Below are 14,879 nucleotides of genomic sequence, written 5' to 3'. Positions count from 1 at the left end.
GCGGGCCAGGAAAGTGTTTATCGTCGGATCGATTATCAATTACATATACACAACTTTTCGGCTTTTTTGCCGCATTCATTGGGGGTTTTGATTAATTGACCGTTAGCAAGTTGTCAATTTGATTGCGTTTTAATGCGGCGCTGAACTTTCAATTATTAGGTAAACCAAATCGCACAAAATGTCGCAGTGACGGTGAGGTAATACTTTGTGGGATAGATAAATTGACAAAAAAAAATATTTTTGAAATTAACCCAATTTAAAATTTAAAATTGGTTATCAGAGAGTTTGCAAAAATTGTTTCCCACGTTTTGAAGAACTTGTATCTCGAATGAATAATAAATAAGGAAAGTGTTAATTTTTCTTTTGTAGTCTAACTGGTTCTGGTAACATTTTTATCAAAATCAACTAATTCTATTGTTTTAATCAACCGCATAAAAATCAATTTTCTGTCGTTTTTAAAGATTTTCACAATACATTCCCTTAATTTTTGGCCACCCACAAATTTATAACATTTTTGTTTTGCCACCGCCATTTTGTATTTTTTTTATTAATTTTAATAAAAATATTTTTCCTATTTAATTTTCTACTTCTACTTGCACTTGAAATTAAAAAAAAAAATTATAGTTACTTTTAGAACAAATAATATTGATTTAAAGTACACCGCAACTTACCTTTTGGAACTGTTTGAGTGGTATTCGTCGTATTTCGGAGGTGCTTCTTACAGCATTCAAATTGGTCCAATTGGGGCAGAGTTACCAACTGCCGCGCTGATCTCGTTAGATTCTAAGCTCGTTTCTCCCCTTTTCGTTTCGGGTTTTCAGGTGGGAGACGGAGCGAGACGCGGGCAGGCACTTGGCATGGGTATAGATATAGATATAGGTGTAGGTACTGGGCAGGGGTACTTGTTGCTCGTTTGGACCCAAACCGAACCCCAAACCTCGGATCTCTGGACGGCGGCCAGAAAATGGAAACGCGATTAGAGGCAGGCGAAAAGGGTACGGGTACACAAAAAAGATGCAGAGCCAGCAGCACGAAATAAAAAAACGAAAACAATGCCAGAAAAAATCAACATGCACACACTGACACCAAGAATATGTATCTTAAAACTGGTTTAAGATTTGTCGGGGATTTGTTGGCTCGGCCGCATCGAGTGTGTCTATGGGAGCGCTGTTTGTACTTTCCAATAACAAAACCAACTTCTTGTTTAACTCTTTGAAAACACACACGGATATCATTTCCATATAGATTCTTATTTGGAAACAACTGTTGCGCCTTTGCGGGGGGCAGAATCCCAAAACATACCGAGAACTCAAGGAGCCACGCACTTAACTTTCAAATAGGACTTATAAACGTTATTACATTTCAATTTAATACAAAACACCGGCAAAAGAACGGGTTCGGCGTTTCAAAAACAGTAAATTCCAAACACCGACAACGGAGCGAACGCACAAACTCCCGCGACTTCCATAAAATTCAAACTGAATGTTAGGTTCAGCCTTACCAGATGGGCAATATGGCCCCCATTGCATGGTGAAATAAGTATAAGGTAGTCTCATCGGCTCCATAAGTCTCTAAAACAATACGAAAGAAACAGCTATAGAGTAGGTGGTTTAACCCTTATGCGGTGCATGCGGCTTAAAATGGCATGCTAAATGGCAGTTGGGAAAAACTATTTTATAATTTTTGGTTTTTTCTTTATTGTTTGCATTGCAAACTATTTTTGCGCAGTGTGCTTGCTGCAATAACTACAACAATTATTCATTCATTTGCACACATGGGTTAATGTTTAAAAAACACAAATTTTCAGTTTGAGAAGCACAGATTCCCAACCATAAAAAAATTGTTTGGAAACTTGGTTTCAGTCTTAGTCAATCACCCCACAGTCGGTTGTTATCTTTGATTAACAGTCAAACTTAACTATCGGTTTCCAATCGGGTGAAAAACATTCTCTAAACGGTTGGACAACGTTATCTCAAACGGTTGGACAACCTTTTTCCAAACGGTTAAATTGAACGCCGACGATTTGGCAGTCTAATTCGTCCGCTAGGGGGCGCCTTCGCTAAGCTGTTGACTAACAGAATTGCAATTCGGGTGCACTAACATAGGTGTGCAAGAAATACTCTCTGCCACCCAAATTGTATACTAGTTTTGATATGTTATACTACTTTTAGAATATCCTTTTTTTTTAAATTGTTATACATTGAAACAAACAATGCAAAGAAAATAACAAAAAGCGGTTCCATTTTATGCATTTATTTGTTTCGATTAAGTTCCACGATAAGTAGAATAACCAAAGGGGTTCAGTAACAAAGGAATATGATAGTGTTGATTTTCACTGCAGTCCACAATTATGTCAATAACTGGATACAGAGTGTTGACATTCCGCTCCGCGAAATAGGCTCCCACATGAAAGGTAAGCTTGTAGATCCCACTCGGAAATTGACCAGGCTCCAAGAGAAGGCAACGACCATCCGCATCAGTTTGTGCCGCCCGAAGGGGTTTCCACTCCTGGATCTCATCCAACCGGGAAACTGTTACTCTGACACTGCCGGCCGCCTTGCCAACGGAAGTGTCCAGTATATGAGTAGAAAATTTGCGTGCGTCCATTCTGAGAGCAATCCGAAGACTGAAGATCGTTTCATATAAGGAAAGCTCCAGTGAATAACACATGTTATCTAAATCTCTGATTTAATTTTGCATTAAGATGGAATACTCGTATTAAGATAAGCAAGGATGACAGCAAGATAAGAAAAGTCTCGTTACATCCATAAATTAACTCAGTTTAAATAATTATTAAAAGCAAGAAACAAGCGAGAGAGAGAGAATGAAAAACAATTTAGTTATTGTTTCATTCTGTTTAAATTCGTTAACATTAATGTTGTTATAAATAAAAACAAAATAAATAAGAAATTAAACAGTTAAATTCCTGTCAATTAAACTTTCTAGTATATTTTACCATTAATATATTTGGTAAGCCACGGTCACTCTATCTTCCTCGTTTGAACTGCACGTGTTGACTATTTCGTTCGGTGGCTTAAACCTTTTTATAACATTTCCAAATAATGGCTGAAGAAGGACCTCCCGAGGCAAGCATAGACTTTGTGCCCGCACTGTGCTTTGTGCCACGGGGCGTGGCCAAGGACCGTCCCGACAAAATCGTACTGACGCATGAGGAGCTAGCGAGGATTATCGGCGACACGCAGCAGGAATTGGATGAGGAGAGCGACGATGAAGCGGTGGAGGGCGCTGACGCCGATGGCATGGATGTGGATGACCACGAGGATGCCAACAGTGAAAACCGCAATCCCCAAGACGAATATCAGTTCCAGGAGTACGACAACGAAGAAAATGCCACAGTCACTAGTCTAGCCAACATTGTAGATGCCGGAGAACAAGTTCCCGATGAGGACGAGGATTCTGAGGCTGAGGACGAGGTGATCAAGCCCAGCGACAACCTGATTCTTGTGGGCCACGTCCAGGACGACGCTGCATCCATGGAGGTTTGGGTGTTTAACCAGGAAGAGGAGGCTCTTTACACGCACCACGACTTCTTGTTGCCCAGCTTTCCGCTCTGCATTGAGTGGATGAACCACGATGCGGGAAGCGACAAGGCGGGCAACATGTGCGCCATCGGCTGCATGGATCCCATTATCACCATCTGGGACTTGGATATCCAGGACTCCATTGAGCCCACCTTTAAATTGGGCTCCAAGGGCAGTCGCAAGCAGAACAAGGAGCAGTATGGACACAAGGACGCCGTGCTGGATCTGTCGTGGAACACCAACTTCGAGCACATTCTGGCCAGTGGCTCTGTGGATCAAACGGTGATCCTGTGGGACATGGACGAGGGACAACCGCATACCACCATCACTGCCTTCGGTGAGAAGGTTCAGTCGCTGGAGTTCCATCCCACAGAGGCACAGAGCATCCTGACCGGCTGTGCCGATGGATTTGTGAGGCTCTTCGATTGCCGCGATGCCGATGCGGTTAACTCGTCCAGCGTCCAATGGAAGGTCAAAGGAGAGGTTGAGAAGGTCCTGTGGCATCCCACCCAAAATGACTACTTCATTGTGGGCACCAACGACGGTAGCCTTCACTACGCCGACAAGCGATCGCCCGGCCAGGTGTTGTGGTCCATCAAGGCGCACAACGAGGAAATCTCCGGGGTGTGCTTCAACAGCCAAATGCCCAACCTACTGACCTCCACCTCCACGGAGGGGACTCTAAAGGTGTGGAACTTCAACGGCACGGAGGCGAAGCACGTCTACGAGCACGAGTTCAACATGGGTCGCCTGCAGTGCATGCGCCAGTGTCCGGAGGATCCCTACACCCTCGCTTTTGGCGGCGAGAAGCCTCCGCGATGTGCGATCTTCAACATCAAGAACTCGGTGGCCGTTCGCCGGACGTTTGGCATCGCGGATGCCGAGTAGTTAATGCTTTTAGCTGCGTATTCATTGGTGTATATGCTTTGTATGACTTTTAAATAAATATTATATTATAAGGATCCGAAAAACCCACTGCTTTTCTTGATTAACATTTATTGATAAGTTGTGAATCCCTTAAATGCTAAACATTTTCGCTTAAAAGTATAAGACATTCTAGATGAATAGTACACAAAATGGTTAAAAAATGTTCCGAGCATTACCTTAAACTAATTTACGTATATCGACTTAGCTAAACTGTGATCCTAACTCTTGAAGAGGCCCACGCACATGAGGAGATTGCGACGCGTAAAGTGCAGGGTAACGAACGGCGAATTCTTGCTGGGGAACGTGCGCATAAGGTAGACATCCTCGTCGTTCTCATCCTGGTGGTGCGACACAGTAATGTGATTGCTGATATAGTCCTCAGTGACCTTGTGAAAGTCCCACAGAGTCAGGTTGTTATCCAAGCCAGCCGCCGCCAGAACAGTTCCATCGCGACTGAACGTAATTGTGGACACGGTGCTGGTGTGCCTAAGCAGTGTGGTGACCAGTGCTCCGCTTGATAGATCCCAAATGATGATGTTGTGGTCCACTGATCCGGAGGCGAGATACCTTCCGCAGGCGGAGAAGGCCAGCGAACTGACCGATCCCTTGTGACCCGTCATCAGGCGCACCGACTGACCCGTCATATTGTCCCACAGGCGCACCGTGCGGTCACTGGACCCGGTGGCCACATAGTTGGAGTTCGGATGAAATTGCACGCAATCCACGTCCGACAAGTGGCCCACGAAAACGCGCAGAGCTTGGTTCGAATCCGTGGCCCACAGGCGAGCAGTTTTGTCGTAGGAGCAAGATACAAAGTAGTAACCGTGCGGAGCAAAGCGCACATCCCACACTGGATAGACGTGCCCCCGGTAGGTGACCACGCAGGACCAGGTGAGCAGGGACCACAGTCTTATGGTGCTGTCCTCAGAGCACGAAAGCAACAGGTTCATCTCGGGGGCAAAGGCACAGCGGTACACGGGTCCGGTGTGGCCCAGAAAACTTCTGGTCACCTCGCCGCTTCGGTCGTCCAGCATACGCACGTTGATATCCGCCGACTCCTTGTCCAGTTCCCGCAGCGCATCCGCATCCTTAAGGGCCCGCAGCTTGGCGGGCGTTAATGACCATATCCTTACGCTAGAGTCTCCGAATCCGCAGGCCAGCATCGTGGAATCATCGGATATCTCGGCACAAGTGACGCCCTGGTGAGAGTTCAGCACCGTGTAAAAAACAGCGGAGGGCAGTTGATCCTTGCTGAGGGCCAAACGCTTGCTGGCTTCTCTAAGGGCTTTCAGTTTCAGTAACTTGTCCGAGTCTTTGAGTTCTGGCAGCGGAATCCTGTCGATGGCTGGAGCATTCGGATCAGATTTCGACTTCTTCGATAGTAGAGGATCCTTTTTGGGTTTTTTCTTTTTGGGACGATCTGGGGCATCTGGGTCGTCGTCCTCCTCTTCTGGCGCCGGCGCTGGTGTGGTTAGAGTTTGAAAGTCTACCTCTTTGAGCAGTCCGTAGTACACCCGCATCTTGTTGTCCTGCCTCTTGGCCTCGCCGATGTGAGAGCCCGCTGTGGCGACGCACTGCAGCTTGTTGCGCGCCATGCCCTCGTAGGTGTCAAAGTGCAAATACTTAGACACAATATCCGCTACCACCTCTTGTCGGCGATCCTGGATGTGGCGCTTGAAAAGCGAATGTGAGTCCCTGGACATGCGGATCACAAACTTGTCTTGCTCCATGGCGGCCACCAGGTCGTTCTCCAGCAGCTCCTCCGGCTTGGACAGCAGCAGTAGGTTGAACAAACCCTCTATGTAGTACCCGTCGAGATCGGATTTATACCTCTCAATGAAATCTTTGGCCTTTTCTCTCAGTCCGCTGGCTAGCATCTTGAAGTAGATTTGCACCAGAATGGGGTACAGCACCATGGACAACTCGTGCTTGTATATGTCCAGGGAATCCTCCACGAAGGTGCGCAACTCCATGTAGGCCTGCTCGTAGTGCCCGGCATCAAAGCTGTCGTCGCCAATGAACTTGGCCAGCGCCTCCGCGGCATTGGCCTCCGTCACGGCAGATTGTTTGTGATCCTGGACCGGAGCAGAGGCATTCTTGCGGTCCCGAGTGGGATCTCCCAATCCCAGAGCCGCACTAAGGACCTGCTGGACATCCGCTTCGCTGATCTCCGACAACTCCGCACTGTTCACATTCGCCTCCTGACATAGCAGCTCCTCCGTGCTCTTCAACTGGTACTTCTTGATAAGTTTCAGCAGGCACAGCAACTCACGCTTGTCGTGAGCGGTTTGGGTTCCATTCCCGCCGTTGATATTGCTCATTTCCAGACTCATTTATGCGGAGAATAAAAAAAATGGGAAACCTGTACTATTTTGTTTTGCATCAAAGTGTGGCCAGCTTTAAAAACAGCAAAAATACTCGGCTGAATTGGTAAATAAACTTAAATATACTAAAAATTATTGTTATAAAGATAAATTGACTCTAGAATATTGTTTTAAACAACACCATTGCATTCTAACATAAATTTCAAGTGAATACAAGAACAACACCAAGGAAAACATTAAGACACCTTGTTGTTTATGTTACTAGTCACCAAAGTTAGTCCCATAAGAAATCTGCAATTATCAAGAGTTTACTGTAGCCGGTTTCAGGGCTGCCATAATACTTTTGGTATTTTTCTGAATATTTTTGTTACCTGAACCAAAACATTCGTAATGAAGAGGAGAGTAATCATAAAAAAGGTAAAATCTAACGTAACAATGCGAATAAAATGATTTATTGTCAACGAGGGTAAAAATATGCTGTGCATTAACTGGATTAAATTGCTATTGCTAATTTCAGTGTACTTGTCTGGCGCCCACCCCCCAAACTCCTTGAACTTTGACACCGCTTCTCGATATTAACCCTTGTACTTGTTGCTTACTGTTGTGTTTTGTCCAAAGTTTTGTAAAATATGAATGAAAATGATGCTGCGGTAGGTCAACAACTAACACATCAACACCGTTAGCTAATTTCGTTTTCGATTGGCACAGAAAAAGGTCGTGGGCAAGCGGAATTCGGTCTCGTTTGATCAACAGGATCCCGGAGAACCGAGATACAGCTTTTCCGGACGCATTCAGGAACTGATCGAGGGATACAATTCCGCCGTACAGTTGCTGGCGCCTAAGTGGCCCTGGTACCTCTATCCCGGATATCTGACATACGCCGTATACTGGCGCTACGCCAAATATTACAAGGGCAAATTGTTGCTGACCCCCATTCCGAATGGGCTATATGATCTGCTCATCAAGAACGAGCTGATCAAGTCGGAGCACTTGGTTTTCGCTAGTCGCGATGTGTACGATACTTATGCGGAGTCACCGGACGTCAATTTTGTAAACTTGGTCATCCGCGGAGGAAGGACTAAGATCTGTAAAACCGATGGGGGTTCCACAACTCAAACGGTCATTAAGCAAATGCTTCAGGAGGCTCCACATACGATTGTGGCCCAGATTCTGCCGGTGACCCAATGTCAACCCAATTGTCTGTATGTCCAGGTGAGTACACGCACAATTCTTTATAGCAAACTTTAAGGATGTACAATATAATTGTGTTTCAGGAAAACTTCTATGGCAACATACTGGACCGCTTTGGAATCAGTTCCAACTGTTGGGTGCAACTTGACCACTTTGCTGATGAGCAGACCATACCCGGCATAGCCACCAAAGCCCATGTATATTTGCTAGCTGATCCTCACGAACTGCCAGCCGAACTGACGGAGATTATCCTTAACAACTACTTTAATACCCCGCGACTTTTGCATCGTGGTCATATTTACCGAATCGAAGTTAACGCCGAACTTTTGGGCACAGCAACATACGCCCATTATTATTTGATTTTTGCCAACCTGCGCCATGTTCACTTAAAGTGCATTCACCTAGAGACGAAGGGCAGTGAGTTCGAGTTGCAGGCAGTGGTGGCAAAGAACTTCAGCAATCTGATTCAAGTACCAGCATCTCACAGTTTTCTGCCTCGCCAAGTGCTCGACAACGTGGCTATCGTGGAAAACTATCCTAGTGGACTGAGGAAACCCTATAAATTGCTACGCTCTTCCGTGGATGCCTTCCTGCCCAAGAAGTCGGAATGTCTATCCTCAAAGCACATCTTTCCTGTTTTCCTGCTGCAGGGTGAGCGCGGATCTGGTAAATCCAAACTTGTAAATGCCGTAGCCCAGGAGCTAGGCATGCATATTTATGGTGCGGATTGTGCGGAGATTGTTTCACAGGTTCCTTCGCACACGGAGATGAAGCTAAAGGCGGTCTTCGCTAAAAGCCAAGTCAGTGAACCACTCTTGATTTGCTTCCACAACTTCGAGGTAAACGGAATTAGCACAGCTCAATCTTAAAAGACTTTCATGACTCTGCTTTACAGATCTTTGGAATAGACAATGAGGGCAACGAGGACTTGCGCCTGCTGTCCGCATTTCATGTGCAGGTGCAAGAGCTCTTTAACCGTGATCGGAAGCACCCAATTGTGGTGGTGGCTTTGACCAGCGATCGGCACCTTAAGCCCATGATCCAAGGTCTCTTCCTGGAGATCATCAGCATTGATATGCCCAGTAAGCAGGAGCGTTTTGAGATCCTTCGTTGGATGCACGTGCGAGAGACTTTCAACGACGTCATTCACAATCAGAAAGCCATCGATGACTTGCCCTTGTTCTCGCGTGAAAATCAGTGCCAGTTTATGTCGCGCGTCTCTTCCAGCTGGCGGGAAACACTCAATGTACTGCAGGATGTGGCGGCCAAGTCACAGGGATTTTTGTTGGGCGACCTGCAGTTGCTCTACGACAGTGCAGTTCGAATGAAGATTCGCAAACGCTTGGGCAGATCCACTCTGGACATGTCCCACTTCGCTCAGAACCTCACTGACATGCAGAGCTCCTTCGCCGACAGTTTGGGAGCGCCCAAGGTGCCGAAGGTCTATTGGTCGGACATCGGTGGTCTGGCCAAGCTGAAAGACGAGATCCAAAGCAGCATAGGCTTGCCGCTCAAGCATGTCCATCTTATGGGCAAGAACCTGAGAAGATCAGGCATCCTGCTTTACGGACCTCCAGGGACTGGCAAGACCCTGGTCGCCAAGGCTGTGGCCACCGAATGCAACCTGAGTTTCCTTTCCGTTCAGGGTCCCGAGCTGCTTAACATGTACGTGGGCCAGAGTGAGCAAAATGTGCGCGAGGTCTTTTCTCGTGCTCGATCCGCTGCTCCGTGTGTGCTCTTTTTGGACGAACTGGATTCCCTGGCCCCCAATCGAGGAGTGGCAGGCGACTCTGGTGGCGTTATGGATAGGGTAGTATCACAGCTTCTTGCCGAGATGGATGGAATGAGCGATGGCGACACCAGCAAGCCAATCTTCATACTGGCCGCCACAAATCGGCCGGATCTTATTGATCCCGCCCTTTTGCGTCCCGGTCGGTTTGACAAGCTCTTCTACGTGGGACCCTGCTCCACGGCCGATGACAAGGCTGCCGTGTTGCGAGCCCAAACCCAGCGATTCGCTCTGGAAGCCGGCGTGGACATGGACCAGATTGCAGAGCGTTTGAAGAGTGAAATGAGCGGCGCAGATCTATACTCTATTTGCTCAAATGCATGGCTATCAGCCGTAAGACGCACTATAGATAAACACTTAAGCGGAGCAATTACAGAAAAGGAACTGCTTCCGGAGAACGTGATCGTGGAGGCGGAAGACTTCACCAAGTCGTTCAACAAATTCGTGCCCTCTATAAGCACTAAGGATCTGGAGTACTTCAACAACCTAAAGGCGTCGTACAGCGTTTAAAGCTTTCGAAGATGGATAAAAAAAGAGTTAAAGTTTTTATAATTTAGTTTTTTATAGTTTTGAATTTGAAATTAAACGTTTTTTTTATTTATAGCTGTTTTTTTGTATAGGTTCTTAATTTTGAAATAAATGCGAATCTTTAAGTAACATTTTTTTATATCTAAATTAGCATCTATTGATAGTTTCTCCTTTACATTTTTTGTTATACTAAAATAATCTGAAACGACATGTGAAAAAACAATTGCATTCATAAATTGTACTCCTTGCTCGAGCTTTCGACAGAAATTGCAGCCGACGAGACTACCTTGTATAATTGTACCATGGCACAGTGGTCGGTCTTGTATGAAGAAGGCGGCCAAAAATTGTATCCAGTAGGAATATCGACTTGAAATTTTTTTTGTAGATATATAATAGCGTATGAATATTATAAGTATTTTAAGTATCAGCACCATTAACGCCAAATATATCCATCATGTTTACCATAAAATCTTTAAAATTCGACTCCCAAATGCACACTACACTTTTTATTAAAGCGTTACTGACAAAAATTATATTTAAAAAACACTTAATTTTGGTTACAAAATTAACAAAAGATAACTTAAAACGATGATTAACATAAATTTAAAGTAATATAAAATAAATTTGTTAATACAAATTAGAAATGGTTACTCTAGAAAATCAAAAACTGATGAAACACGAACGAGGCACTCGTCTTCTTTAACAGATTGTGAACGGATTAGCAAATCTCCGCAGCTGATTTTTACAGATAACACTTATTAAATATTGATTAATATTTTTAAAAAAAATTCATTAGTGAACGATTTTGGCAACACAACTTTAACCTTTGTAGAATATTGATGTTTAGTTTCGCAGAACTTGAAAAATTGCGGTGGATAAACACTTATTGTTATAGTCACATTTAGCATGCAAAATTAATAAAAATGATAAAAACCACAATCTACAAACCTTCAACTTTAATATTCATTTCACTTTCGGATTTTAAACGATTGTTTTTTAACAATTAACTTAACGATTTCAAAAGTCATACGCACGCTTACAGTTGATCGATTGGTTTGCGCGCTCACTTTGCGCCCCAATTTCTCCGCGAATATGTGGAGCAAGACAAAACTAATGATTGCTTTTAAAGCCTAGTTTTATTGATAAACAAATGCGCCAAACTTGAAATCAAAATTCCAAAATTGATTTTTTGATTTTTGGCCTATGGGACCGACCACTGTGCATGGTTAAATAGTTCTAAAATTGCGTTTTTTTACAGAAATTTTCCGTAGGTTTTCAATAAACCCGTTGATATATCACAACTCCCAGCGAGATTACACTCGTTAAAGTCTTTTCCAATCGAAAACCTCGCATGATATAAAAACTGGCTTGTGCGAGGTTGACATTCAATAAACTGTAAGAAAGAAGAAGGTAAACAAATACAAAAGTAACCTTGGCCCTGCCGAAACGAAATTGGGATCTTATCAGATAGCCCTCGATCTGACTGAAAACTGCGTCTTGCCATTAGAATTATCTTTGCGGGAAACTCTGCTCAATCATCTCGGTAAGAGTGGGGGTCTCTTATCGGTTTCACCCGGCACACACCCTGCTTATCGCGATCCCTTGGTGTTTAGTCGCAGGCCAGGCAAAAGCAGTTGATGCTGATTCCTAATCTCATTGAGTTTATTTCAAGTCCGGGAGGTGCGGCGAGCGGTATTGCAAAATATAGAATATTTCCATTCTCCTGTTACGTAACAAATATGGCTTTGGTGTGTGTGGAGGATTTTGAGAAGAAGGCCGCTGGCCAGCTGGAGAAGAATGCTCTGGATTACTACCGCAGTGGAGCTGGTGAGCAGTTCACCCTGGGATTGAATCGTGATGCGTTCCGCCGGCTGCGTCTGCGTCCTCGCTGCCTGAGAGATGTATCCCGTCTGGACACCAGCTGCAAGATTTTCGGGGAGCAGATGAAGTGGCCTCTAGGCATTGCTCCCACTGCCATGCAAAAGATGGCCCACTCGGATGGCGAAATAGGCAATGCCAGGGCAGCCGGTAAAGCTGGCTCCATCTTCATACTCAGTACGTTGTCAACCACTTCTATAGAGGACCTGGCAATCGGTGCCCCAGACACGATCAAGTGGTTTCAGCTGTACATCTACAAGAATCGGTGAGATCCTGCTCCTCCTACAAATTTCTTTACCACTTATCTTTCTGCTTTTAGTGCTAGTACTGAAAAACTAGTGCGCCGCGCGGAGCAAGCGAACTTCAAAGCCCTTGTTCTGACCATCGATGCCCCTATTTTTGGACACCGCCGTGCCGATGTGCGCAACAACTTCAGCCTGCCCTCGCACTTGACACTGGCAAATTTCCAAGGCGAAAAGGCCACTGGAGTAGGTAATGTGATCGAGGGCGCCTCGGGAATCAATGAATACGTGACCAGCCAGTTTGACCCAACCATTACCTGGAAAGATATTGCCTGGCTGAAGAGTATCACCCATCTGCCAATTGTGGTAAAGGGTGTACTAACTGCAGAGGACGCTGTGTTGGCCAGGGAGTTTGGATGCGCTGGACTTATCGTTTCGAACCACGGAGCCCGCCAGATCGACACGGTTCCGGCCTCGATTGAAGCCCTTCCGGAGATTGTAAAAGCCGTGGGCGAGGATCTCGTGGTTATGTTGGACGGAGGCATCATGCAGGGCAACGACGTCTTTAAGGCTTTGGCTCTTGGAGCCAAGACTGTCTTCGTGGGTCGTCCGGCTGTTTGGGGGCTGGCCTATAATGGCCAAAAGGGTGTGGAGGAGATGCTGAGTGTCCTGAAAAAGGATTTCGAGATCACCATGTCGCTGATTGGTTGCCAATCTCTGAGGGATATCACACCGTCAATGGTGGCGCATGAAAGACAATATGCCAAGCTATAAAAACGGATCCCATTTAGACAAATAAACCTTATCGTAGTCATCGTTATAACCCCAATGTAACCGTCAATAAAAATACAAATAAAGATAACTGCACGTTAGACATTTAGTTAAACAAAGATCTGAACCTACTTTGGAAAATGCATTAAGACGTTTTATGAAATAAATAGATAGTAAAAAACTTAAAAAAATAGTTAACAAAAAACTTTACAATATTAACATGTGTTGTTTAAAACCTCTGTCCACTTTTTAAATTTAAATTCGAACGGTATTTGAACGGTAATCAGCCAAGGTGATAGCACCACTATCGATAAATTTACAGCGTTGTCAGCTATCGCCAGACCCCCACCCCTGAGGGGCATGTATACGAGAAGAAAATTGGCAAAAGTTAAAATCTTTTAAAGCAAAATGCTCGAGGGCTGGTACTGTAGATCCCTGGCCAACCAAGAGGAGGGCGCCATTAAGGACGAGCCCCCAAGCGACGATGAGCCAACACAACCTGCCAGTGATCGTGTGCCGGCGATTTCCCGTGGAGGCATACCCGCTAGCTCGTCCACTGTTTCGGCGGGACTTGGAGCGAACGAAACGGACTTTAAGGAGCGCTACAAGAACCTAAAGAAGAAGCTAAAGTTTCTCATCTATGTAAATATTTAAAGTTGAACTTGGTTAACGGCAAGTCACAGCTTTTTGTGTTTACAGGAGAACGAGTACTTTCAAGATCTATTGCACACAAACCAGCGTCGCCTACTGAAAGTTTCTCGCGATCGCACCTTTCTACTGGACCGCCTCCTGCTGTACGAGAAGCCAGCGAAGGACTCCAGTGATTCCGATGCCACCGATAGTTCCGATTCGGAACCAGCGTCGACTTCCGGAGCTGCCGGAGGATCACAGACGCCCAAGGATGTTATGCGCAGAAAGCACAAGGACAAGGGGGCCCCTGGAATTCAGGGAGTGCCCCCGCACATGCCCACTGTGGGGGCAACTCGAGGACGTAGGCGCAAAGTATTGACCGGGATGATCCCCTCGAATCATGGAATCCAGGCAGCTCCTGCTGCCAAAAGACAACTGACTGCCACCGTTTCCCCTTCGCAGCAGCAACTCCAACTACAGAGTGCACCCAAGGATGTATCGCCTGGTTTGAGCCAAGCGGAGATCGCTCGCCAGCTACAAGAGCGACGACCTACGCCCCTGGAGCTCATGAGTCCGGAATGCACCTCAGCTACTGTGCCCACTACGATGCTCAGCGATGAAAGCCCCTCCAAATGGTAAGTAATTGTACATTTCCGAGAAGTAATTTACATTTATTGGAGTAGTTTTTCTAGCTATCCCAATGAGAGTCTACAGCATCTAATGGAGGACGACTCACATTCGCATGAGGTAGCCGCCGAAGAATGCGTTCCAATGGAGTACACCAGTTAATATTTACATAAATTTTATACTTTGTCTTAGCTAATAAATCTACTAAAAATCAAACTGTTTGAAAATTTGAATACATGGGTGGTCTAACAATGTACATATTAATATTTTGAGAGTGTACAATCATATAGTTGGTATAGTTTTGCTCAGATTTCGGGTGGACTTTCCCAGAATATTCGAACAGATGTTGACCATATTTTATGTGGGCAAATAATTAGATACATACATATAGAGTATTATTCGATTAGTTTTTTTTAAATAAACTCTAATT

The 14,879-nt window shown here is 45.1% G+C and overlaps 6 protein-coding genes across 10 annotated transcripts; 4 read left to right on the top strand and 2 right to left on the bottom strand.

The window, feature by feature from the left end:
- Nucleotides 1–2,237: 2,237 nt before the first annotated feature.
- Nucleotides 2,238–2,634, bottom strand: LOC108096836 (5-hydroxyisourate hydrolase). The gene has a single exon (XM_017198740.1). It carries the CDS (start codon nucleotides 2,605–2,607, stop codon nucleotides 2,266–2,268), a length of 342 nt encoding a protein of 113 aa, XP_017054229.1. The 5' UTR covers nucleotides 2,608–2,634; the 3' UTR covers nucleotides 2,238–2,265.
- A 338-nt stretch (nucleotides 2,635–2,972) lies between these two features.
- LOC108096834 (periodic tryptophan protein 1 homolog) lies at nucleotides 2,973–4,513 on the top strand. The gene has a single exon (XM_017198739.2). It carries the CDS (start codon nucleotides 3,063–3,065, stop codon nucleotides 4,428–4,430), a length of 1,368 nt encoding a protein of 455 aa, XP_017054228.1. The 5' UTR covers nucleotides 2,973–3,062; the 3' UTR covers nucleotides 4,431–4,513.
- Nucleotides 4,514–4,521: 8 nt separating this feature from the next.
- LOC108096833 (transcription initiation factor TFIID subunit 5) lies at nucleotides 4,522–6,856 on the bottom strand. The gene has a single exon (XM_017198738.2). The coding sequence runs from the start codon at nucleotides 6,800–6,802 to the stop codon at nucleotides 4,688–4,690; it is 2,115 nt and encodes a 704-aa protein (XP_017054227.2). The 5' UTR covers nucleotides 6,803–6,856; the 3' UTR covers nucleotides 4,522–4,687.
- A 267-nt stretch (nucleotides 6,857–7,123) lies between these two features.
- Nucleotides 7,124–10,814, top strand: LOC108096893 (peroxisome assembly factor 2). Of its 2 annotated transcripts, XM_017198837.2 has the most exons (5): nucleotides 7,124–7,210; nucleotides 7,311–7,443; nucleotides 7,502–8,005; nucleotides 8,068–8,823; nucleotides 8,880–10,814. In XM_017198837.2, the coding sequence occupies exons 2-5, from the start codon at nucleotides 7,423–7,425 to the stop codon at nucleotides 10,281–10,283; spliced, it is 2,685 nt and encodes an 894-aa protein (XP_017054326.1). In that variant the 5' UTR covers nucleotides 7,124–7,210; nucleotides 7,311–7,422; the 3' UTR covers nucleotides 10,284–10,814. The 2 variants fall into 2 exon arrangements, with proteins under 2 accessions (XP_017054326.1, XP_017054325.1); XM_017198836.2 differs by lacking the exon at nucleotides 7,311–7,443 and having other exon boundaries at nucleotides 7,157–7,210.
- An 816-nt stretch (nucleotides 10,815–11,630) lies between these two features.
- Nucleotides 11,631–13,283, top strand: LOC108096948 (peroxisomal (S)-2-hydroxy-acid oxidase GLO5). 3 transcript variants are annotated; one of them, XM_017198916.2, is made up of 3 exons: nucleotides 11,631–11,711; nucleotides 11,974–12,444; nucleotides 12,499–13,283. In XM_017198916.2, the coding sequence occupies exons 2-3, from the start codon at nucleotides 12,041–12,043 to the stop codon at nucleotides 13,193–13,195; spliced, it is 1,101 nt and encodes a 366-aa protein (XP_017054405.1). In that variant the 5' UTR covers nucleotides 11,631–11,711; nucleotides 11,974–12,040; the 3' UTR covers nucleotides 13,196–13,283. The 3 variants fall into 3 exon arrangements, with proteins under 3 accessions (XP_017054405.1, XP_017054404.1, XP_017054403.1); XM_017198915.2 differs by having other exon boundaries at nucleotides 11,651–11,844; XM_017198914.2 differs by having other exon boundaries at nucleotides 11,651–12,444.
- A 243-nt stretch (nucleotides 13,284–13,526) lies between these two features.
- LOC108096531 (INO80 complex subunit E) lies at nucleotides 13,527–14,665 on the top strand. 2 transcript variants are annotated; one of them, XM_017198216.1, is made up of 3 exons: nucleotides 13,527–13,834; nucleotides 13,892–14,457; nucleotides 14,515–14,665. In XM_017198216.1, the coding sequence occupies exons 1-3, from the start codon at nucleotides 13,601–13,603 to the stop codon at nucleotides 14,609–14,611; spliced, it is 897 nt and encodes a 298-aa protein (XP_017053705.1). In that variant the 5' UTR covers nucleotides 13,527–13,600; the 3' UTR covers nucleotides 14,612–14,665. The 2 variants fall into 2 exon arrangements, with proteins under 2 accessions (XP_017053705.1, XP_017053704.1); XM_017198215.1 differs by having other exon boundaries at nucleotides 14,506–14,665.
- Nucleotides 14,666–14,879: the final 214 nt, after the last annotated feature.

The sequence above is a fragment of the Drosophila ficusphila genome, unplaced genomic scaffold, assembly GCF_018152265.1.
Source record: "Drosophila ficusphila isolate 14025-0441.05 unplaced genomic scaffold, ASM1815226v1 contig_414, whole genome shotgun sequence".
NCBI classification, from domain to species: domain Eukaryota; kingdom Metazoa; phylum Arthropoda; class Insecta; order Diptera; family Drosophilidae; genus Drosophila; species Drosophila ficusphila.
This window is presented reverse-complemented; position numbering and strand designations above follow the sequence as displayed.

Coding starts and splice junctions, on each gene's coding strand:
- LOC108096836 (XM_017198740.1), bottom strand. CDS start 2,607: ATGGACGCACGCAAATTTTCTACTCATATACTGGACACTTCCGTTGGC.
- LOC108096834 (XM_017198739.2), top strand. CDS start 3,063: ATGGCTGAAGAAGGACCTCCCGAGGCAAGCATAGACTTTGTGCCCGCA.
- LOC108096833 (XM_017198738.2), bottom strand. CDS start 6,802: ATGAGTCTGGAAATGAGCAATATCAACGGCGGGAATGGAACCCAAACC.
- LOC108096893 (XM_017198836.2), top strand. CDS start 7,184: ATGAAGAGGAGAGTAATCATAAAAAAG. Junction 8,006..8,067: donor CCAATTGTCTGTATGTCCAG/GTGAGTACACGC, acceptor ATTGTGTTTCAG/GAAAACTTCTATGGCAACAT. Junction 8,824..8,879: donor TTTGCTTCCACAACTTCGAG/GTAAACGGAATT, acceptor TCTGCTTTACAG/ATCTTTGGAATAGACAATGA.
- LOC108096948 (XM_017198914.2), top strand. CDS start 11,939: ATGCTGATTCCTAATCTCATTGAGTTTATTTCAAGTCCGGGAGGTGCG. Junction 12,445..12,498: donor CTGTACATCTACAAGAATCG/GTGAGATCCTGC, acceptor TTCTGCTTTTAG/TGCTAGTACTGAAAAACTAG.
- LOC108096531 (XM_017198215.1), top strand. CDS start 13,601: ATGCTCGAGGGCTGGTACTGTAGATCCCTGGCCAACCAAGAGGAGGGC. Junction 13,835..13,891: donor AGCTAAAGTTTCTCATCTAT/GTAAATATTTAA, acceptor TTGTGTTTACAG/GAGAACGAGTACTTTCAAGA. Junction 14,458..14,505: donor GATGAAAGCCCCTCCAAATG/GTAAGTAATTGT, acceptor TTATTGGAGTAG/TTTTTCTAGCTATCCCAATG.